The sequence below is a fragment of the Mobula hypostoma genome, chromosome 17 (genome assembly GCF_963921235.1).
Source record: "Mobula hypostoma chromosome 17, sMobHyp1.1, whole genome shotgun sequence".
Classification (NCBI taxonomy): domain Eukaryota; kingdom Metazoa; phylum Chordata; class Chondrichthyes; order Myliobatiformes; family Myliobatidae; genus Mobula; species Mobula hypostoma.
The window spans coordinates 4,110,437-4,135,726 of NC_086113.1; the positions used below are offsets into that span (position 1 = coordinate 4,110,437).

Below are 25,290 nucleotides of genomic sequence, written 5' to 3' on the forward strand. Positions count from 1 at the left end.
GTAGGTAAAGTTAGTTAAAACAAATAGGTGTTGAGCTGTTGTTTAAAAGTGTCAGCTGATTTTGCATTCCTTGTAGTTTTAGGTTTAGAGTTCCACAGTTTAGGAGTGTCATTCAGAAAAAGCTGACCTGCCAATTAGCTTTTGAGGAAAATTGTTTAAGTTTAAGAGACCTGCTGAAGAAGACCAGAGAGCTCGAGCAAGGTTATAAAACAAACACAATTCTGCAATGTGCTCTGTTCCCTGACCATAAAAAGCTTTGAAAATAAGTAAGAGAGCTTTAAAATCTATTCTAAAAGATATAGAGAACCAATGCCAATTAGCTAGGATGAGAGTGATGATATGCTTCCTCATCCTGGTTAACAGTTCTGCGGCGTTCTGAATGAGTTGAAGTTTGTCAATAGATTGTTCTGGAAGGCCAGTAAAAAGTGCATTGCAGTAATCTAGACTATTGGTTATAAAGTTGTGAATTAGTTTATCAGCATTATTATGTAACAGAGAAGGACATATAGTACCTCTGTGTATTGTGTAAACACAGTCCTATCTTGTTGTTATAATGGAGAGAATAAGAGAGAACAGTTTATTTCTCATTATTTCAAGGTTGCCCAGTTGTGCAGAGACTAAATGCCTTGTCGATAGAAAGAGGAATGCAATTTCCAATCAGATGAATAGAAGTGCAGTGGAAAGGCCTTTGTGCTGAAATTCAAATAACTCTCTCTGCAGATTAACCAATACTTATAGTTATGTAAAGAAATGACTCAGACAAAGCTGAGCTATCAGAATCGGGTTTGATATCAATGTTCAAAGTTGATTTGTGGCAGCAGTACATTGCAATATGTAATAATAAAAACTAGAAATTACAATAAGTATATATTAAAAAAGAGAGCAAACATAGTGAGGTAGCGATCACGGGTTCATTGTCCATTCAGAAATCTGATGACAGAGGGGAATACACTTACTGAGGAATGTAAGTCAGGCATTGCCCTATTATGATGATTACACAGTCGAGAACATCGAGTCATATGACAGAATGTAGTACTGACATTTTCCAGATTAAATATTCAATCGCATTATGTTCAGTTTTACAAGCAAATAAGAAACTCAATGAGGATCAATTTCAGGCCCAGTGAATACTTGCCAAATGAAACATTCCTGGCCTGCCACAGATTTCCTGTTTGGGATGGGACTGGTGCATCCAAAAATAGGTCTATATTAATTCCCAGTATACCTCCCTACCCCAACCAATATAGTGCAAAATGAACCACAACTTTCTTCTCATTGTTCACACATAGGTGGTTCTTCAACGAGTTTGTTATTGCAGGGAAAAAATGATTATTTATGGTTCACGGTAGCATAACGGTTAGCGTGATGCTATTACAGCTCAGGGCATCGGTGTTCAGTGTTCAATTGCCAGGCTGTCTGTAAGAAGTTTGTAGGTTAAAGGGTTGGCACAACATTATGGGCCGATGGGCCTGTACTGTTCTACATAAGATTATCTACAGTACATTTTCTCCTTAGTGCTGCTAATTCCTATATTTGTCAAGACATTTCTCCTGCAGTTTAATATCAACCCAACACACCCATCGTCTTACTGCCAGTGCAACTTCAGAAAGAAAGGATGTCAATTTGTGGAGTACGTGCTTTCAGAAATCTTAGTCCACCATATTGAAACAGTCCTTCAGAATAACTAGTTTGTACCAGTATCATTCTTTGTGATGCAGCTGATCTCAGGCAGTAGTGCATACCTTTTGATAATCCTCTTTATTATTTATTTCATCAAATCTTTTTTTAAAATTATTTGCCATGGAGAGTACTTCGAATCACCACCTGAAAATTTTCCTAAACTTTTAATGTAATGTGTGCTGCCTCATTACTGTGACCAGTGGAAAATCTATCACTATTTACCTCAGTGTACCCATTCATGTTTTAAATTATGACCATGACCATTTGGTAGATTGTTCCTTAACTTGCAGGATGCTAGATTATCTTCTAGTCATCAGTGTGAAACATTAATTCTGTTTTTCTCTTTATAGATGCAGCCATTTGACTGTTTCTAGCATTTTCCATTTTTAACTGAAGCTTCCTTCACAAATTAACTCTTTATTTCTTGTTGCATTTCACCACGTAATGCACTGATTCAGTGTTGGGGTCAACAGCAGGAGATGTGTAGCCAAAATGAAAGATTACCAATAATATTTGGGTCTGGGTAACCTATCCTTGGTATCACAAGATCAAATCATTATAACTGTACAGTGATTTGATCTCTCAATCTTGAACAGCTGGCAAGATTAATGAGTGACTACAACAGTAAATCGCAAAGAACAAGCAGGCTCTTTAGAATGAGAAAGCACTGAATTTAATGTAGTTGTGTTGAGATGGGGTGAATTTCCAAGTAGATGTTGTTCTTGGATCTCAAACATCACCCTCATGCTCTTATCAGAGTCCACCCATTTTTTCTCCCTCCCCTCCCACTCCCTCATTACTACGTTATTTAATAATGCCAATAATAGCATTAACATTGCCCATCTTGTTGTGTAAGATTATTACTGTGGTTTATATGCTGTGTAGATGATGAGGTACATTAACTGTGCATCCAGTGCTGATAACTGACCCACGTTCTTTTGTCATTCTGCAGCGGACCCTCTCGTTGGAAGCATAGCAACTCAATACCTGACCAACAGAGCAGAACATGACCGAATAGCCAGGCAGTGGACCAAGAGATATGCTACATAGGGTAGACAGCAGTAACTCCTGGACTCTGGGAAAGCACACTCCGCCTGCAACAACCCAGATTCCCTCCTGACTTTATTTTAAGCCCTGCTCTTTTTTAAAAAATATCTTTGTGTAAAAATATCCTTCTGTTCCTTGAAGACTTGAAGAAATTTGACACCTGGTTGTTTTTACAATGTCTAAATCTCTACAATGTAAAGAATGTTCACGTTATATATGTAGAGAGTTTTATTGTTACATAGGTTTGTATAAGTGTGCCCTCTTCCATGATAGATTTATATCTGATTTCTTCACGTAGGTTGCAATTAGAGCCAGATTTTTTGTATTGAAGTCGACCATGTCAGGTGCATGCTACCGGGCTATCACTGCAGTAGGTTAAGTTCACAGTCACTGTGCATTACTACAATGACTGGCTTTGTCACCTGCCTCATTATCTTCTTTTCTCAAAAAGGCTGACGAACGACACTTAAAATTTGTGTAGTTTGAACAATCCAGTGGATTCCGGTTAATTGGGGCAAGACTGTGGCTGAACATTTTCTCAGTAGTGTCAGTCACGTGCACTGTGTGGCCATTAGACACTGCACTGTGCTTAAAGGAAACAGTTTTTAAATAGCATGCTTGTATCCAGACAGCAGTTATTTCTCTCACCAACCGTTGGTGAGAAATAAACAGTAGGATAATTCAGAACTGTTTTACTCACTGCATTTTCAAGCATTCAGTCCTCAATGCCAGAAACAGCCAGGAGTGACATTTTTAAAAATATTTCACTACTTCAATTTAGAAACTATGAAGAATCTAAAAGTATTAACGATAATCTTGAATGTTACCATGAAAATTTGGAGGATGCAATTGGTGATAGCATTGTATGAAGGCTGTCCATTATTTACAAGTGTCTGCGCTGAGTTTGTTCATTTATAGTCAATCAAAAGAATGCGGCAGCGTACACTGGACGAATTCCTCCGTTGTTAACCATTACAAACTAATACTCAGTGTTCTAATTTCTTCTGTATTTCATTTAAATACATAATTTCTTAGTTAAACAGTAGTTTGTCCTTTTTAGTACCTTTTTAACTATTTGGCTAAGTGGGGCAGCTGCTTAATTGGGCCAAAATGTGCTGGTCCTGCTGTGTCCCAAATAACCGGAATCCACTTTACTTACTTTCAAATGCTTGTAAATTTTGAGATGATTGCAATTCTTGACTGTGGAACAGTTTGATGTACACTTGTATTATTGCACCCATTAAAACAGCACCATGGCTGAGATACAGCATACTCCTCTCTCCTTTGTCATTGACTTGACTTTAAAAAAAAACACCACTTGAAAACTTACTTTTTTAAAACCAGGTAATGTGTTCCAGCACAGGCCCTCCAGCTCACAATGTTAAGCTGACCTTTTAACCTACTCTAAAAATCAATCTAATAGTCAGATTCGAACATCTCTGTGTATGACTGTTAACCATTGCTTGATTTGAATATATATAGAAGAGTTCAGTCCCTTCATCCCATGATGTGCCGGCCTTTTAATCTACTCCAAAGTTAATCTAACCCTTCCCTCCCACATAGCCTTTCATTTTTCTAGCATAGTCTCTTAAATGTCCCTTGTGTATCTGCCTCTACCTTCACCTCTGACACCGTGGTCCACATAATTTAGTAAATTTTAGAGTAGGTTAAGAGGTCAACACAACATCGTGGGTTGAGAGACTGTTCCATGCTATACTATTCAATATTCTAAAACTCCCCAAGATCAGACACCCCTAGAGTTTCCTCCATTCTGTGGATGAGCAATGTTTCATTACAGCAAGAAACTTTGTGCTGTCTGTTATAAAATGACCAAAACTTAATCCCACTGAAAAGCCAGTGATGCAAATGCAAGATCGTATTCCATAATGTTGAGTTATTTGAGGGCTTGCTAGAAAACCTATTGATAAGGGAGCCCCAAGTGTTTTGGATACTGTTGATGAGGACGAGTTGCAGTAGTTGCATCTCTGGCACTGAGACCGGACCCTCAGCTCAGAAGGGAAGGAGGGAAAACAGGACAGCAGTAGTGATAGGGGATTCGATAGTTAGGGGGACAGATAAGAGGTTCTGTGGAAGAGATGGAGAATCTCGGATGGTCTGTTGCCTCCCTGGTGCCAAGGTCCGCAATATCTCGGATCGAGTTCTCAGTATTCTCAAGAGGGAGGGTGAGCAGCTGGATGTCGTGGTCCATGTAGGGACCAATGATGTGGGTAGGAAGAGTGAAGAGGTCCTGAAAGGTGAGTTTAGGGGGTTAGGCGCCAAGTTAAAGGACAGGACCTCCAGGATAGCAATCTCAGGATTGCTACCAGTGCCACGTGCAGGCGGGTTTAGAAATAGTAAGATAGCGCACATCAACATGCGGCTGAAGACATGGTGCAGGAAGGAGGGCTTCAGATTTATAGATAATTGGGCAGTTTTCCAGGGAAGGTGGGACGTGTTCCAGCGGGACGGTTTACGTCTGAACTGGAGGGGGACAAATATTCTTGCAGGTAGGTTTGCTAGAGATGCTCCAGTGGATTTAAACTAGAAACAAGGGGGGAGGGGAACCAGAGTGTAGGAACAGATGTAGGGGAAAAGGAAGAAAAAGGAGATAGTAAATTTGTTTGCACCGTTAGTGATAAACAGAGAGTAAGAGGTGGAAAATTTCCTAAATGCATTTATTTTAATGCCAGGAGCATTGTAAGAAAGGTGGATGAGCTTAGAGCATGGACTGATACCTGGAAGTATGATGTTGTAACTATTAGTGAAACATGGTTGCAGTAGGGGTATGATTGGCAACTAAATATTCCTGGATTTCATTGCTTCAGGTGTGATAGAATCGGAGGGGCAAGGGGGAGGTGTTGCATTGTTTGACAGAGAAAATATTACAGCGGTAATCCGGCAGGATAGATTAGAGGGCTCGTCTAGGGAGGCTATTTGGGTGGAATTGAGGAATAGGAAAGGTGTAGTGACGCTTATAGGGGTGTATTATAGACCACCTAATGGGGAGCTAGAATTGGAGGAGCAAATTTGTAAGGAGATAGCAGATATTTGTAGTAAGCACAAGGTTGTGATTATGGGAGATTTTAATTTTCCACACATAGACTGGGAAGCCCATACTGTAAAAAGGGCTGGATGGTTTGGAGTTTGTAAAATGTGTGCAAGATAGTTTTTTGCAGCAATACATAGAGGTACCAACTAGAGAAGGGGCAGTGTTGGATCTCCTCTTAGGAAATGAGATAGGTCAGGTGACGGAGATATGTGTTGGGGAGCAGTTCGGGTCCAGTGATCACAATGCCATTAGTTTCAATATAATTATGGAGAAGGATAGGTCTGGACCCAGGGTTGAGATTTTTGATTGGAGAAAGGCTAACTTTAAGGAGATGCAAAAGGATTTAGAGGAGTGGATTGGGACAATCTGTTTTATGGGAAGGATGTAATAGAGAAATGGAGGACACTTAAAGATGAAATTTTGAGGGTACAGAATCTTTATGTTCCTGTTAGGTTGAAAGGAAAGGTTAAAAGTTTGAGAGAGCCATGGTCTTCAAGGGATATTGGAAACTTGGTTCGGAAAAAGAGAGATAGCTACAATAAATATAGGTAACATGGAGTAAATGAGGTGTTCGAGGAATATAAAGAATGTAAAAAGAATCCCAAGAAAGAAATTAGAAAAGCTATAAGAAGATACGAGGTTGCTTTGGCAAGTAAGGTGAAAATAAATCCAAAGGGTTTCTACAGTTATATTAATAACAAAAGGATAGTGAGGGATAAAATTGGTCCCTTAGAGAATCAGAGTGGACAGCTATGTGTGGAGCCAAAAGAGATGAGGGAGATTTTGAACAATTTCTTTTCTTTGGTATTCACTAAGGAGAGGATATTGAATTGTGTAAGGTAAGGGAAACAGGTAGGGAAGTTATGGAAACTGATGATTAAAGAAGAGGAAGTATTGGCATTTTTAAGGAATATAAAAGTGGATAAGTCTCCAGGTCCCGACAGGATATTCCCTAGGACCTTGAGGGAAGTTAGTGTAGAAATAGCAGGGGCTCTGAAATATTTCAAATGTCATTAGAAACAGGGATGGTGCCGGAGGATTGGCATATTGCTTATGTTGTTCCATTGTTAAGAAGGGTTCTCAGAGTAAACCTAGCAATTATTGGCCTGTAAGTTTGACATTAGTGGTGGGTAAAGTAATAGAAAGTATTCTTAGAGATGGTATATAATTAACTGGATAGACAGGGTCTAATTAGGAACAGTCAACATGGATTTGTGCGTGTAAGGTCATGTTTGACAAATCATTGAATTTTTTTGAAGAGGTTACTAGGAAAGTTGACGAGGGTAAAGCGGTGGATGTTGTCTATATGGACTTCAGTAAGGCCTTTGACACGGTTCCACACGGAAGGTTAGTTAGGAAGGTTCAATCGTTAGGTATTAATATTGAAGTAGTAAAATGGATTCAACAGTGGCTGGATGGGAGATGCCAGAAAGTAGTAGTGGATAACTGTTTGTCAGGTTGGAGGCCGGTGACTAGTGGTGTGCCTCAGGGATCTGTACTGGGTCCAATGTTGTTTGTCATATACATTAATGATCCGGATGATGGGGTGGTAAATTGGATTAGTAAGTATGCAGATGATACTAAAATAGGTGACGTTGTGGATAATGAATTAGGCTTTCAAAGCTTGCAGAGAGATTTAGGCCAGTTAGAAGAGTGGGCTGAAAGATGGCAGATGGCATTTAATGTTGATAAGCGTGAGGTGCTACATTTTGGTAGGACTAATCAAAATAGGACATACATGGTAAATGGTAGGGCACTGAAGGATGCAGTAGAACAGAGGGAACTAGGAATAATGGTGCATAGTTCCCTGAAGGTGGAATCTCATGTGGATAGGGTGGTGAAGAAAGCTTTTGGTATGCAGGCCTTTATAAATCAAAGCATTGAGTATAGGAGTTGGGATGTAATGTTAAAATTGTTCAAGGCATTGGTAAGGCCAAATTTGGAGTATTGTGTACAGTTCTGGTCACCAAATTATAGGAAAGATGTCAACAAAATAGAGAGAGTACAGAGAAGATTTACTAGAATGTTACCTGGGTTTCAGCACCTAAGTTACAGAGAAAGGTTGAACAAGTTGGGTCTTTATTCTTTGGAGCGTAGAAGGTTGAGGGGGGACTTGATAGAGGTATTTAAAATTATGAGGGGGATAGAGTTGATGTGGATAGGCTTTTTCCATTGAGAGTGGGGGAGATTCAAACAAGAGGACATGAGTTGAGAGTTAAAGGGCAATTAGGAAATAGGCAATAAATATTCCCTTTGTTACATGAGCACATTAAAACCACAACAAAAGAATTACTGTGTATTCTAGAATGTGATCACTATCTTTAAATTACATCTGTTGCATGTACATCTTCATGTCTAAAACTAGATGCAGTATGTACTCCTGAGACTTTTAAACACTTAGTGGCTACTTTTATTAGGCACATCTGCTGGTTAATGTTGGTCAATAATGAGCGCTTTGGTTCTGCGGGAAACAGGCAAGTTTTCAGAAAGCAGTTCTAAGACCTGATTTGCTTGTGCGTACAATTTACACTCAGTGGCCACTTTATTAGGTACACCTGTACAGCTGCTCATTAAAGCAAGTATCTAATCAGCCAGTCACGTGGCAGCAACTCAATGCATAAAAGCATGCAGACATGGTCAAGAGGTTCAGTTGTTGTTCAGACCAAACATCAAAATGGAGAAGAAATGTGATCTAAGTGACTTTGATTGTTGCTGCCAGATGGGGTGGTTTGAGTATCTCAGAAACTGCTGATCTCCTGGGATTTGCACCCACAATAGTCTCTGGAGTTTACAGAGCATGGTGAGAAAAACAAAACAGTCAATGAGCGGCAGTTCTGTAGGCAAAAACGCCTTGTTATTGAGTGAAGTCAGGGGAGAATGGCCAGACTAGTTCAAGCTGACAGGAAGGTGACCGTAGCTCAAATAACCACGTGTTAGAACAGTGGTGTGCAGAAGAGTATCTTTGAATGCACAACACATCGAACCTTGAAGTGGATGGGCTATAGCAGCAGAAGACCAAGAACATATATTCAGTGGCCACTTTATCAGGTACAGGAGGTACATAATAAAATGGCCACTAGGTATATGACAATATTATCTGATGTTTGCTGAAACACTCAGCCCAAAACATCAACTGTTTATTCCCTCCACAGACGCTCCCTGTCTGCTGGTTTCCTCCAGCACTTGGTATGTGTGAGTGTGTGTTACATAGGTGACGTGTTTACTCAGCTTTGAACCTTTGATTGCTCTTATGGAAAATTACTTGGAAAACCTGTCAACTGAAAGAATACAGAATAATGATTCCCCAGGAGATCTAGTACAACACTTTGCCTTTTATTTGTTCTTTCCTATATTTACTCCTAAACTCGTCGTAACGTCAGCACAAACCACTCTAAGTCTCCCTTGTATCCCAATCAGCTACTGTGGATTCAGCAGAAACCACTACTTCGTGGTTGATTTGGACTTTCTGTCAAAGTTACAACAGATAATTGGGAGATATCCTGTCCAGCAATTGTCATGATAAACATTCTATAGCCAAGTAAGTAATAACTGAAGGAGAGGTTTCAAAGAGCGAGCACTTTAACACTAGATTCTTCTTAGATGCCCAAAATAACAAGCTGGCAGTTCAATAAGACAAAGCAGCGCATCAAAGAACCTTACAATCACTTAATCCTGTTAATTTAAAGCAGAAACACTGATACACCCACCCTGGAGTTTGAATTATGAAATACAAAGGAGAAAGTGCATAAACTAGAAGGGGGTTGATCGACCCATAAAGTAAGTAAGGTGAACAGAGTTAGTTGTCCACTATCATTTTCAGGATGATTAGACAACAGTTCGGAGTATTGCACTCAGTTCTGGTTACCTTATGATAGAAAGAATGTGGGAAAATTCAGAGGATAGAGGAGATTTTAAACACAAGATTCTGCAAATGCTGGGAACCCAAAGCAATACACAAAATGCTGGAGGATTTCTGCAAGTCGCGCAGCTCTGTGGAGGGGAATAAACAGTCAACGTTTCAGGTTGAGACTTCAGCAAGACTGGAAAGGAAAAGGGCAGAAGCCAGAAGTGGGGGAGGGGAAGGAGTACAAACTGGCAGGTGACAGGTGAGGGGGAAGGTGTATGGGTGGGGGGGAGGAGTACAAACTGGCAGGTGACAGGTGAGGGGGAAGGTGTATGGGTGGGGGGGAGGAGTACAAACTGGCAGGTGACAGGTGAGGGGGAAGGTGTATGGGTGGGGGAGGGGAAGGAGTACAAACTGGCAGGTGGCAGGTGAGTTACTATCACCTTCCTATCAACTTGAACCAGTTTAACCATTCTCCTCTGACCTCTCTCATTGACAAGGAGTTTTCACCCACAGAACTGCCACTCACCGGATGATTTTTGTTTTTCACACCATTCTCTGCAAACTCTAGAGACTGGTGTGCATGAAAATCACAGGAAATCAGCAGCTTTTGGAATACTCAAACTACCCTGTCTGGCACCAACATTCATTCTTCCATGGTCAATTTCACTTAGATCACATTTCTTCCCTGTTCTGATGTTTACCTGAACAACTGAACCTCTTGACCATGTCGGCATACTTTCATGCATTGAGTTGCTGTCACATGACTGACTGATTAGATATTTGTATTAACAAGCTGGCGTACAGATGCACCTAATAATGTGGCCTCTGAGTGTACTTATCAGTGATGGTTCCATAGATGCCGCCTGGCCTGCTGAATTCCTCCAGCATTTTGTGTGCGTTGCATCTCCCTCTGTAGCTCAGTCATATAGAGTCATAGAGCACTTCAGCACATTACCAGACCCTTTGGTCCATCTAGTCCATGCCACACTATTCTGCCTTGTGCCTGGATCTTAGCCCTCCATAGCCCTCCCATCCATGTACTGATCCAAACTTCTCTTAGGTAGCGTTGCAGTTAGCACAACGATATTGCAACTCGGAGTGTCAGAGTTCAATTCATGAGTCTCTGTATGTCCTCCAAGTAGAGTGCATGGGTTTTCTTCCCACAGCCCAAAGATATACCAGGTAGGCTAATTCGTCACTGTAGACTGTCCTGTGATTAGGTTGGAGCTAATCAGTGCTGTCAGGGGTTGCTGGGGCAGCACGACTCGAATGGCAGGAAGGGCCTTCCCCACACGGTATCACTAAAGAAATAAATGCTGAAATCAAGCCTGACTGTTCGTTCCACACTCGCACTGTGAAATAACTCAGTGTGGGAGGGTGAGGAGGAGAGGTGTCTGAGGTCACAAAAATTATATCAATCATGGTAATTGTGCTACAGATTTCAGTGACAACTACTCATTTACTTCGATGTGTTACTCATGAATTACTTCAATGTTATTACCAACAATTACTTAAATTACTTCAACTATATTACTGACTTGGTGCTGACCCTCACCTGGAACAGGCACCAACGGAAGTGGTTTGCCATCACCTTCTTCTGGGCAGTGTCTTTGCAAGACGGGTGACCGCAGCCATTATCAATACTCTTCAGAGATTGTCTGCCTGGAGTCAGTGGTCAGTGGCTGCATAACCAGGACTTGTGATGTGCACCAACTGCTCATTCGACCATCCACCACCTGATCCCATGGCTTCATGAGACCGTGATCGGATGGGGTGGGTGGGAGGGGTAAGCAGTTGCTACACCGTGCCCAAGGGTGACCTGCAGGTTAGCGGAGGGAAGGAGAGCTCCCCTGCAGACCCAGAATAACAGTATGTTAACTAAAACACATGTAAAGTGAAATGACTTCCCTTGCTGCCCTGTGGTCCTCATTCAAATCAATGGGCAATCACTAACCCAGGGTACAAAGCTTATTTTAAAGGTTTAACACTGGGTTATCTCAGCAAGCATGGCTTTATGAGAAGTTCAGCGGCAGCAGATCGGTCCGTAGATCTAGGACTCTGCACTTGTGACGAGGGAGATGCTTCCTACCAAGAAAGTCGTCAATCATCTATCAGAAGCAGCAGCACTGGCTAACGAGATGTAGTCCGATATATTGCTCAAGCTACATCAATAATATTATAAGCAATTATAAATTGTTTCAGGCAATCATTTATCAATACTCAAAATTACTAAAGTGAAATAATTTATTACTGATAATTACAAATTAGTTCGATGCTGTAATCAATATTATATCAATTTAAAATATTAAAATTATTCCAATGATGTTGCTGAGAGTTCACTGATAATTATTCATTACTTCAATGAAATCACGGGTTACACTGAAAGTCCCAAATTAGTGAAAAAAATGACATTACTGACAAATTACCTATAAATACTGACAAATTTCTTTCATCATTCAGAAAGTCTGGTGATAGCTGATGCAATTATTTGTCATTTCTAAGGTACTTTTCCTTCTGTGATCTTCATTCTGGTATTTCCCTGTAGGTTGCAGCTCCCTCACTCCATCAATGCCAACACAACAATATGGAATGTTCTTTCAGTGAAAGTATGGTGTAGGAGAGGGGCTTGGGGACCGCAATACCATACAGAGAGCTGATCCCAAATGTAGATGCCCGGCAGTTCAAGGTAATGGCTTCCCTAACTCAAGAGCACTGGGTGAACTCCGGGAGAAAGGACCTATCCTGGACCAAGGCTCCCCATACCCCTCCCAGTACATACTGTTCCATTTTAAATATCCCACTTCCTGCTGTGATGGAATGTGCTCCCTTACCTGCCCAAAATTAAGTGTTTACTTTGTGAAATAAGAGCCTGTGATCTCTAAACACTGAATTATGCTGTGGCAGTTTAAAAGGTGTGAAATGGAGACTGTAGCCTTCTTGAATCCTCCTGACTTCAATCTGAATTTCTAATCCAAGCCATGTCAGGAATTACAGCAACATGTGGTCAGAGTTTTCAATGAGTCACAGAGCACAGAAACTGTCCCTTCAGCCCACCTATTCCATGCCCTGCCCAGTCCCACTGATCCATACCCGTACCATAGGCCTCCATACCTCATCAGGGGTGATTGATAAGTTCGTGGCCTATGGTAGAAGGAGATGAGTTATTAACTGCAAATTGTCTGCATAATCACTCAAAGAGTTGACCTGCATGTGCATATAACGAAAGCTGTATAACTCATCTCCTTCTACCTTAGGCCATGAACGTATCAATCACCCCTGCTGTGGACACTTTCTGGAGGTCCAAGATCCGTATGCTCCACGACCGCTGAGCTAAGTGTGTCAATGTAGGAGGGGCCTATGTTGAAAAATAAATGTGCTGGGTTTTCTAAAATTGACTCCTTCTACCTTGGGCCACGAACTTATCAATCACCCCTGGTATAATTTCTTTGTGTGTCTAAAGGATGCAAGGAAACATGGAGAATGAACCATCACTGCAGACCAGTCAGTTGAAGGCACCTTGCTCCATATTCAGTCTAATTTGATAATTCTGTTACAACAGTCCTGTTTCCATCAACTCACAGCCCAGCCTTCTACCCTCTTTAATTGACATATGGATAATAACCCAGTACATCATTTCAAAGCCAGTTCCTTTTCCCACCCAGCTAGGAGACCAGGGATAAATTCCATGACAACTCCTTCTCTGCAACCACAAAGCCACACCACCCCCCCCCTCCACCAGCAAACACACAGCCACTGCTCCCACTCAGACCACTTTGAAAGCTCACACATTTGAAAGTCACCTTCGTCACGGAGGGGTGTAAGTGCTTTGTAATCACTTCCGAGATGGTCTCTTTTATAAACACCTCGGATGGATAGGTAACGGTGAAAGATTGCACACGCACAGACTCGCACGCACGCACGCACGAGAAAAAAAAGATTGGCACACACTTAAGTTTTGAGGAAAGGGAGAGAATGCAATTAAAATCTGACATTGTGAGCAGTGTCTATGTGCAGAAGATAAAGACAAGACAAAGGAGATTGTTATCGAGTCTGGGAAAACCCCTACCATTCACACCCCTCTTCACATCATAAGACCATGAGACAGAGGAGCAGAATTATGCCACTTGGCCCATCGAGTCTGTTCCACCATTCTGTCATAACTGATTTATTATCCCTCTCAAACCCATTCTCCTGCCTTCTCCCTGTAACCTTTAACACCCTGACTAATCAAGAACCTATCAACATTCACTTTAAATACCCCCATTGACAGTCTCCACAGCCGTCTGTGGCAATGAATTCCACAGATTCACCATCCTCTAGCTAAAACAATTGCTACTCGTCTCTGTTCTAAAGGAACCTTCCTCTATTCTGAGGCTGTGCCCTCTGGTCCTAGACTAACCCACCAAAAAAAAAATCCTCTCCTAATCCACTTGATCAAGGCCAGTGTTTCCCAACCTCTTCTAGCCGATGCCACCCTAAAGAACTTGCATACTGGCCAACGCACCTCTTAGGCACAATATACTTTCTGCCCTCACCCCCCATTGTGTAAAAACATGTCTACCATATGCTAACATGAGAAAAAATGATTCTTCTTTCTATGTGTCATACAGCAGCTTCGATACCAATGTAACCCTTGATCTTGATAGTTTTTAGCAAAGGTTGAAATATCTGGTTCAAATTGTGACAGCAAAAGCCTCAAGTCCCCACTTGTAACAATGTCCAAGCAGTTTCTGTTTTTTGTGTGAATATGTGGTTCATTGCACTGAAGTCTCTTTCAACAAGGTAGGAGGATGGAAATGCAATCAACAGCAGTTTGGCTCTTCTCCAAAGATCAGGAAACTTCGTATGACACTGTAGCCACATACCACAGAAGCCGATATTTTTGAAAAGCATTTTTGCTTCTTCATCATTTTGAATTTCAATAATTTCTTGCAAGCTCTCTTCCTGTTCTTCCACCTTGCAAAGAAATGGGTTAATTACCTAATCCGGAATTTCCAGATTGTTCAACTCCTTGAATCAATTTTGAAAATCCTTCTTCAGTGACTACAGGTGTAAGTAGTACTCTTGCAAATCACTGTCTGTGAAAGAGAGTGCCAAAGTTTCTATGCAGGGAAACTGTGAGAACACTCTTCTCCCAATGTTTTGCTTATACATGTCCAATTTTTCAATAAAAGTGGGCACTCCACTTTTTGCCTGGATTAAACTGAAATTCTCACCTTGCAGTTTCATATTTAGAATGTTCATTTTATCACTATGATTGGCTAGGAATGCCACATCGCCACATTATTAGGGAGAGAGAGAGAGCCTGTGGTATGTCAAATACTGGGTGAACGAATAGTCTTTGGGCTACTGCAAGTCTGTGTCTTTGCTGTTGCTTTGCTTCACACTTATGTGCTTGGTGGTGGGTGCCGATGTTTTTTTTTTGGCTGGTGGTGGGGGTGGTGGATCGTTGCTTGCTGCCGTTTACATGCGGGAGGGAGGGGAGCTGGGGGAGGACTTTGGGGTTTTAACATTTAATTGTCATTCATTCTTTGGGGGCACTCCTCTGTTTTCGTGGATGGTTGTGAAGAAAAAGCATTTCAGGATGTATATTGTATACATTTCTCTGACACTAAGTGAAACTTTGAAGAAGTTCAGTCTTGTTTCCCAAGCTTTTTAAGACCATAAGACGTAGGAGTAGAATTCAGCCATTCAACCCATTGAGTCTGCTCCACCATTCCATCAAGGCTGATCCCAGATCCCTCTCAACCCCGTACATCTGCTTTCTTGCCATATCCTTTGATGCCCTGATTGATCAGGAAATTAACAACTTCTACCTCAAATATACCCATGGACTTGGCCTCCCCCACAGTTTGTGGCAGAGCATCCCCCAGATTCACTTCTCTTTGGCTAAAGAAAATTCCTCCTTACCTCTGCTCTAAAAGGTCATTCCTCAATCTTGAGTCTGTGCCCTCTAGTTCTGGATACCCCCACCATAGGAAACATCCTCTCCACATCCACCATATCTAGACCTTTCAACATTTGGTAGGTTTCAATGAGATCCTCATGCATTCTTCTAAATTCCAGTAAGTACAGGCCCAGAACTGCCAAACATGCCCCACGTGTTAACCCCTTCATTCCCGGAATTATTCTTGTGAACCTCCTCTGGACTCTCTCCCATGACTATCCATCCTTTCTGAGATGTGGGCCAATACTCCACGTGCAGCCTGACTAGGGTCTTACAGAGGCTCAGCATTATCTCCTTGCGTTTATATTCTATTCCCCCTGAACTAAATGCCAACATTGCATTTGCCTTCTATATCACAGACTGAACCTGCAAATTAACCTTCTGGGAGTCTCGCATGAGGACTAAGTCCCTCTGCACCTCTGATGTTTGAACCTTCTCCTCATTTAGATAATAGTCTGCACTATTGTTCCTTTTACCAAAATGCATTATCATACATTTCCCAACACTGTATTCCATCTGCTACTTCTTTGCCCATTCTTCCAATTTGTCTAAGCCCTGCTACAATCACATTGCTTCCTCAGCACTACCTACCCCTCCGCCTATTTTCATATCACCCACAAACTTTGCCACAAAACTATCAACTTCATTATCAAAATCATTGACAAATTGGTGACAAAACATCACTGAGGATCTCACATGGTCTGTACATACTGGCTGTGTGGTGAAAAAGGCACAACAGCTCTTCTTTCACCTCAGACAGTTGAAGAAGTTTGGTATCGGCCCCCAAATCCTAACAATTTTCTACAGGGACACAATTGAGAGCATCCTGACTGGCTGCATCACTGCCTGGTATGGGAACTGTACTTCCCTCAATCGCAGGACTCTGCAGAGAGTGGTGCGGACAGCCCAGCGCATCTGAAGATGTGATCTTCCCACTAGTCAGAACATTTACAAAGACAGGTGTGTAAAAAGGGCCTGAAGGATCATTGGGGACCCAAGTCCCCTAACCATAAACTGTTCCAGCTGTTAACATCCAGGAAATGGTACCGCAGCATGAAAGCCAGGGCCAACAGGGTCCAGGCCAGCTTTTTCCACCAGGCCATCAGACTGACTAATTCATGCTAACACAACTGTATTTCTATATTATATTGACTGTTCATTTTTAACCATCTTGTTACTGTCCTGTTGTACATACTATTATAAATTACTATAAATTGCACATTTAGATGGAGATGTAATGTAAAGATTTTTACTCCTCATGTATATGAAAGATGTAAGTAATATAGTCAATTCATTTCAATTCAATTCAATACTCCTGGTGACTTTGAGCAAAAATTCAACTACAGTGTCAAAGAAACATTATGACAGCCAATACACTTCAGTGCAAAGAAACAAGCGTTCAAACTCTTCATCGTTATCTTCGCATAATTGGAGAAATATTCCGTTGTTCAACAGATGAGCTTTAATTTTGTTGATCGCAGAAGTTACAAGACTCATGCTTGAAAACAATTGCTGGCTGAGGTTTTTGGCTGCGAGACATTGACAATGAATCACACAAAGAATTGCAAACAGACTTGGAATTTCTTTTTTCATAAATGTTACTAAACCAGCATGGCAAACTGTCATATATGGTGCTCCATCTGTTGCGCAAGAAATCACGTTTATCCTCTATATATATTTTGGGCTTGTCATAGATTGATTCTCCTTTGATATTTGCTTTTAACATTTACAAAAGAGAATCTCTTCATAAACTTTTCCACTTTTGATCAACTGTACATATGCCATTAGCAATTCCTTGTTGTCTCACACAGTTGACTCATCCAGTTGTATCCTAAATCTTGATAGCTCTGTGCATAGTTGATACTCAATGTCTTCATTCATTTTGTCAATATGACGAGCTACAGAGTTATTACTCAGAGGAATTGACTGGTAACACACACAAAAAATGCTGGTGAACACAGCAGGCCAGACAGCATCTATAGGAAGAGGTACAGTCGACGTTTCGGGCCGAGACCCTTCGTCAGGACTAACTGAAAGAAGAGCTAGTAAGAGATCTGAAAGTGGGAGGGGGAGGGGGAGATCCAAAATGATAGGAGAAGACAGGAGGGGGAGGGATGGAGCCAAGAGGTGGACAGGTGATTGGCAAAAGGGATACGAGAGGATCATGGGACAGGAGACCTACTGTGAAACCTCTTCTGGTGATGCCTACACTGAAAAAGTTTTTAAAATACTGGTATCCATTTTGAGAACAGTGGTGAGCACTTCTGATACAGCAAGCATTATTGATCTTTCACCAATTGTAGAAGATTTCCCACACTTAGCTATCATTTTGGAAATGTTATAGGAAGCAATGAGACAACAATCAAGGTAATTTTTAGCTTTCCTGGCAGATGACTCAAGTGTGCAACGATTTTCACATGCTTCTTTCATCTTCTGCAACTGAGTAATATCATAAGTAGCCCTGTTAGGGTGTCTTTTATGGAAGTGTTCCTGCTAATCCTGATGATTTCATGACTTCATTAGACAGTACAGTATTACAAATAAGACACGGGGACATCACTGATCTGAGTTTGTAATGTTGTATTGACCCACTTTCTGTGGTTTCTGTTTCTTCACATGATTAGAATTGAAGGTTTCATCGCCATCAGACTCAGATATCACGCTGTACGTGTATATCCGTCATTAACAGTGCTAAGTTAAAATTTATAATTAACACAAATTGGGAATGCCTATCGGATGTTGATGGCAGCGAGCTGACATGGATGGACTGATGGTAACAGCACGCAAAGGAATGTCGAGGCGAAGATGAAGACGATCACAACAGGGAAAATTACGCTGACGAGGATTCAGATTGGAATCTGAATGTTAGTCGGGATAGAGCTGGTGTTCGGCAAGTTAGCTTTATACTATTCTAGTTAGCACGGCTGACCAATCACTTAAGGTCTTATAAACCTCAAAGATGGTTCTTGACTGCACATATAATGGCAGTTATAATGGGTGACTTCAATCTACATGTAGACTGGGTGAACCAAATTGGTAAAGGTGCTGAGGAAGAGGATTTCTTGGAATGTATGCGGGATAGTTTTTTGAACCAACATGTCGAGGAACCAACTAGAGAGCAGGCTATTCTGGACTGGGTTTTGAGCAATGAGGAAGGGTTAATTAGCGATCCTGTCGTGAGAGGCCCCTTGGGTAAGAGTGACCATAATATGGTGGAATTCTTCATTAATATGGAGAGTGAGATAGTTAATTCAGAAACAAAGGTTCTGAACTTAAAGAGGGGTAACTTTGAAGGTATGAGACGTGAATTAGCTAAGATAGACTGGCAAATGACACTTAAAGGATTGACGGTGGATATGCAATGGCAAGCATTTAAAGGTTGCATGGATGAACTACAACAATTGTTCATCCCAGTTTGGCAAAAGAATAAATCAAGGAAGGTAGTGCACCCGTGGCTGACAAGAGAAATTAGGGATAGTATCAATTCCAAAGAAGCAGCATACAAATTAGCCAGAGAAAATGGCTCACGTGAGGACTGGGAGAAATTCAGAGTTCAACAGAGGAGGGCAAAGGGCTTAATTAGGAAGGGGAAAAAAGATTATGACAGAAAACTGGCAGGGAACATAAAAACTGACTGTAAAAGCTTTTACAGATATGTAAAAAGGAAAAGACTGGTAAAGACAAATGTAGGTCCCCTGCAGACAGAAACAGGTGAATTGATTATGGGGAGCAAGGACATGGCAGACCAATTGAATAATTACTTTGGTTCTGTCTTCACTAAGGAGGACATAAATAATCTTCCAGAAATAGTAAGGGACAGAGGGTCCAGTGAGATGGAGGAACTGAGTGAAATACATGTTAGTAGGGAAGTGGTGTTAGGTAAATTGAAGGGATTGAAGGCAGATAAATCCCCAGGGCCAGATGGTCTGCATCCCAGAGTGCTTAAGGAAGTAGCCCAAGAAATAGTGGATGCATTAGTGATAATTTTTCAAAACTCGTTAGATTCTGGACTAGTTCCTGAGGATTGGAGGGTGGCTAATGTAACCACACTTTTTAAAAAAGGAGGGAGAGAGAAACCAGGGAATTATAGACCGGTTAGCCTAACGTCGGTGGTGGGGAAACTGCTGGAGTCAGTTATCAAGGATGTGATAACAGCACATTTGGAAAGTGGTGAAATGATCGGACAAAGTCAGCATGGATTTGTGAAAGGAAAATCATGTCTGACGAATCTCATAGAATTTTTTGAGGATGTAACTAGTAGAGTGGATAGGGGAGAACCAGTGGATGTGGTATATTTGGATTTTCAAAAGGCTTTTGACAAGGTCCCACACAGGAGATTAGTGTGCAAACTTAAAGCACACGGTATTGGGGGTAAGGTATTGGTGTGGGTGGAGAATTGGTTAGCAGACAGGAAGCAAAGAGTGGGAATAAACGGGACCTTTTCAGAATGGCAGGCGGTGACTAGTGGGGTACCGCAAGGCTCAGTGCTGGGACCCCAGTTGTTTACAATATATATTAATGACTTGGATGAGGGAATTAAATGCAGCATCTCCAAGTTTGCGGATGACACGAAGCTGGGTGGCAGTGTTAGCAGTGAGGAGGATGCTAAGAGGATGCAGGGTGACTTGGATAGGTTGGGTGAGTGGGCAAACTCATGGCAGATGCAATTTAATGTGGATAAATGTGAAGTTATCCACTTTGGTGGCAAAAATAGGAAAACAGATTATTATCTGAATGGTGGCCGATTAGGAAAAGGGGAGGTGCAACGAGACCTGGGTGTCATTATACACCAGTCATTGAAAGTGGGCATGCAGGTACAGCAGGCGGTGAAAAAGGCGAACGGTATGCTGGCATTTATAGCGAGAGGATTTGAGTACAGGAGCAGGGAGGTACTACTGCAGTTGTACAAGGCCTTGGTGAGACCACACCTGGAGTATTGTGTGCAGTTTTGGTCCCCTAACCTGAGGAAAGACATCTTTGCCATAGAGGGAGTACAAAGAAGGTTCACCAGATTGATTCCTGGGATGGCAGGACTTTCATATGAAGGAAGACTGAATGAACTGGGCTTGTACTCGTTGGAATTTAGAAGATTGAGGGGGGATTTGATTGAAACGTATAAGATCCTAAAGGGATTGGACAGGCTAGATGCAGGAAGATTGTTCCCGATGTTGGGGAAGTCCAGAACGAGGGGTCACAGTTTGAGGATAGAGGGGAAGCCTTTTAGGACCGAGATTAGGAAAAACTTCTTCACACAGAGAGTGGTGAATCTGTGGAATTCTCTGCCACAGGAAACTGTTGAGGCCAGTTCATTGGCTATGTTTAAGAGGGAGTTAGATATGGCCCTTGTGGCTACAGGGGTCAGGCGGTATGGAGGGAAGGCTGGGGCGGGGTTCTGAGTTGGATGATCAGCCATGATCATAATAAATGGCGGTGCACGCTCGAAGGGCCGAATGGCCTACTCCTGCACCTATTTTCTATGTTTCTATGTTTCTATAAAGCTGAGGTTGCTTTGAACACCTCAAGAAGAATCCTGGAGTTAGCAGGTTCACTGATTGGCTCTATTTCACTGCTTGGTTCAGCCAGTGCTAGATTTGTAGAGAAGTTGAGAGGGTGTACTAGACTTACCAACTGTTAAATTGCATGAACTCGTTCCATGCCATGAGTCAAGGGAAACTGTTGGGAACACTAGTTACTAAGTTATACATCCCCAGTAACACCTGTTTGGTTGGTAAGGTCGAATGAGATTGTTGACTTTCATACAGGTTGTGACGATGAGTGTTCACCCCCTGAGGAGCCATATTTCTTCCTGTGTTCCCGTGCCTTATCCTTTTTTTTTAAAGTGCCTAACAGTCGGCCAGGTCTTGTACCTCAAGTTAGGGTGCCACTTTTACCTTCCCCCCAATGACTTGTATTTTCCTTTATGTCCCCTTAGACATGTAACCATTCTCATTGGGAATCACTGATCTGGACCTTTCAGTATTCAGTAGGTTTCAATGAGATGCCCCCTCCACCACCACCCCCCCCCCACATTCTTCTAAACTCCAGTCAGTACAGGCCCAGAGAAATCAAATGAATCCTCATGCATTAACCCTTTCATTCGTGGGATCAATCTCATGAAGCTCCTCCGGACCCTCTCCAATGTCAGCACGTCCTTTCTTAGATAAGGGGCCCGAAACTGCTCACAGTACTCCAAGTGGAGTCTGGCCAATGTCACACATAGCCTCAGCAGCACTGCATCAGTGTAACAGCCGTGGAAACGGAGCAGGGTCATACTGCTGGGAGCGCCCATCCCTCAGAACCTCTCATGATGCCAGAACACACCCTCCACATCAGGAAAGCTTACCAAAGCCTCTGCTTTCTGATGAGGCTGAAGAGAGCTGGTCAATGAACATCTAAACTCACGACCTTCTAGAGATGAGCAGCTGAAAGCTTCCAAGCATGCTGCATCACTGCTTGGCACAGAACCTGGGCTCTGGAAGGCTCAACAAGCAGTTAAAACTGCCCAACGTATCACCAGGTTACCCACCATCAAGGACATGTGTATACAATAAAGTACAGGGAAAAGGCTAGCAATTTCTTGAAGGACTCCTTACACACTATTTGTCCCTGTGCTTAAGACCAAGTACAGTTACTCTCAATGGCCACTTTGGAACGTGGTGTGGTCTTCTGCTGCGGGATCCCATCAATTCAAGGGTCAACGTGATGTACATTCAGAGATGATCTTCTGCACACCACTGTTGTAACACATGGTTATCTAAGTTATTGTTCCTTCCTGTCAGTTTGAACCAGTCTGGCCTTTCTCCTCTGACCTCTCACATTAACAAGGCCTTTTTGGCCTCAGAACTGCCTTTTACTGGATTTTGTTTTTGTTGTTTAACACCATTCTCAGTAAACTCTAGAGACTGTTGTGTGTGAAAATTGCAGGAGATCAGCAGTTTCTGAGATACTCAAACCACCTCATCTAGCACTATCAATCATTAAATCACACTTCTTCCACATTCTGATGTTTGGTCTGCACAACAAGTGAACCTTTCGACCATGTCTGGATGGTCTTACGCCTTGACTTGCTGCCACATGATTGACTGATTATGAAACTGCTTTCTGATGAGATGTGTCTGGTTCATCAATGCAAACACTGCAAACTGACAAACAGAACGCCAAGAGTTTCCGCAGATGCTGGAAATCCAGGGCAACCACGTGCAAAATGCTGGAGGAACTCAGCAGGTTGGGCAGCATCTATGGAGGGGAATGAACAGTTGGCTTTTCGAGCTGAGACCCTTCCTCAGGACTGGAAAGAAAAAGAGAAAATGCCAGAATAAAAAAGATGGGGCGGGGGGGGGGAGTAGGATAAAGAAGGCGATAGGTGAAGCCAGGTGGGTGGGAAAGGTAAAGGACTGGAGAAGAAAAGACTTCTTGTAAAGTTTAAAGGTGATTGGCAGATCAACATCAGGTGTATTACTGCCAGCTACTGAGTTGGAGTGTGGAACACAGAGACAGGAAGTCGACCCAGTAAATTCCACCCTCCCCCCAAAAAAAGCTCAAATAATATCAAAAAGTCTAATGCTTTTCAGAATGTCAAATACACACTTATCTAAGTATATTACAATGGCAGTGTTACCCTAACAAGCTTTCCATGTTAAATTCCGTCTGTCCCAAAGATCTCAATTTAGCAATTAGATGTTTCCTTTGCACCCCATAGGAACTGCATTCAAATGATCTATGCTGCACTGTCTCTGGACAAGGGCAGTGCCTACAAATGCCTGAATCATTCATACTCATTCTGAACAACGAGTTATTCAACCTGCGATGTCCAATACATAAATGTGTAAATATAACTTCTCCCTTCCTTTCACACCCATCACTCAGCTGAGTTCTCACTCTCCTCTGAATTTTATATCAATGCCATCCTTTCTTTTCCTTATCTCAGCCTTGTGCTACAGTGATTGAATTGACTTTATAATTACGACTTTCACCTCCCCCTTATGCAAAGGCACCACGACATTCACATCCTTAATTTTAGTGATTGTTTGGCAAGAATGTCTACCACCTCATTTTTTCAACCCAGCATGGGCAGGACCCCATATCAAATGTATACACATGCCTGGACCCTGCAGCCTTAACAGATGTTGTCCCATCTCAAGAAGAATGTCTGGCCTGCTCTAATAGATGTCAAGATTGCAAATGAATCAGAGTACAGAAGTAGTGTAACATAATCAGAACGTATTTCTTCAACCCATTCCAAGGCTAAAATGATAGCAAACATCTCAGACGTAAATACTGATAATCTTTTCTTAATAGTCACCTGAAACTTTGGAATACAAACAAAAACAGCGGAATGACCTGTCAGTGGATCATCTGAACCAACTGTGTAGATATACAAGAATCCATAATATCTGATTACTGAACTGATAAGCAATCACTCATCTTGACCTTCTCCTAAAGGCCCAAATCAACCTCAGGCAGAGGGAAAGATCATGCAGGAGTGACAGAAAGGATTACACTGGGACCATAATCCACATTAAACAACCCAAAATTGTGTGCACATTCATCTCCCATCCACCCAAAACTGAAGATGTTACAATTACTGTGCTCCCACACTCTACTAATGTTGACAATAACGTCCTCTTGCGTTAACCCAATAAACCATTGCGTAGATGTAAAGGTACTTCACCCATCTCTACCAGTACTGACGAAATTGGGGATGATTTCATAGCAACACAACAAAATCCCAACGCTTGAGCTTGAAATTTATCTACAGGCTTCAAGACTGCTGGTGAGGCTGACCCATAAGAAACAACCACAATCAAGGACAGAACTGAATAAAGCAATATACATTCATTTGTGTGACTTCCTTCTCACTCCCAATCACACTAAACTATGCACCCGAGCACATTAAGGGCTTTTTCACACTTCTCTAGGATTTAATTTACATGCACCATCCCTGTTAACCTTGTGTCCATCCACACACCTAGAAATTTTACCATTGACTCTTAGAGTCATAGAAAAGTACAGCACAGAAACAGGCCCTTTAACCCATCTAGTCCATGCCAAAATCATTTAAGCTGCTGACTCACATTGACCTGCACCAGGACCACAGCCATCCATACCCATATGATCCATGTACCCATCAAAACTTTGCTTAAACATTGAAATCGAGCTCACATGCACCACGTGCTGGCAACTCGTTCCACACTCTTACCACCCTCTCAGTGAAGAGGTTTCCCCTTATGTTCCCCTTAAACTTTTCACCTTTCATTCTTAACCCATAACCTTACGAAGGAGAAGGAGCTCAGGAAGCTTAATGGTCTGAGGACAGATAAATCTCCTGGACCTGATGGAATGCACTCTCAGTTTCTGAAGGAAGTAGCTGGAGAGATTGCAGAGGCATTAACGATGATCTTTCAAGAATCAATAAATTCTGGCATTGTACCGGATGACTGGAGAATTGCAAATGTTACTCCACTAACTAAGAAGGGTGGGAGGCAGCAGAAAGGAAACTATAGACCTGTTAGCCTGACATCAGTGGTTGGGAAGTTGTTGGAATCAATTGTTAGGGATGAGATTACAGAGTACCAGGAGGCACATGACAAGATAGGCCAAAGCCAGCATGGTTTCCTGAAAGGAAAATCCTGCCTGACAAACCTACTGCAATTCTCTGAGGAAATGACAAGCAGGGTAGACAAAGGAGATGCAGTAGGTGTGGTGTACTTGGATTTTCAG

The 25,290-nt window shown here is 42.0% G+C and overlaps 1 protein-coding gene and 1 long non-coding RNA gene across 2 annotated transcripts in view; one reads left to right on the top strand and one right to left on the bottom strand.

The window, feature by feature from the left end:
* The window catches only part of LOC134357793 (ubiquitin-conjugating enzyme E2 E2), a 189,021-nt gene extending 185,028 nt beyond the window's left edge, over positions 1–3,993 (top strand). Inside the window, exon 6 of the mRNA XM_063069450.1 lies at positions 2,633–3,993. Coding sequence (XP_062925520.1) covers positions 2,633–2,730 — 98 coding nt within the window. The 3' untranslated portion in view covers positions 2,731–3,993. The remainder of the gene's footprint in view (positions 1–2,632) is intronic.
* LOC134357794 (uncharacterized) overlaps positions 1–25,290 on the bottom strand; it is a 198,398-nt gene that overhangs the window by 77,432 nt on the left and 95,676 nt on the right. The gene's annotated exons all lie outside the window — the stretch shown is intronic.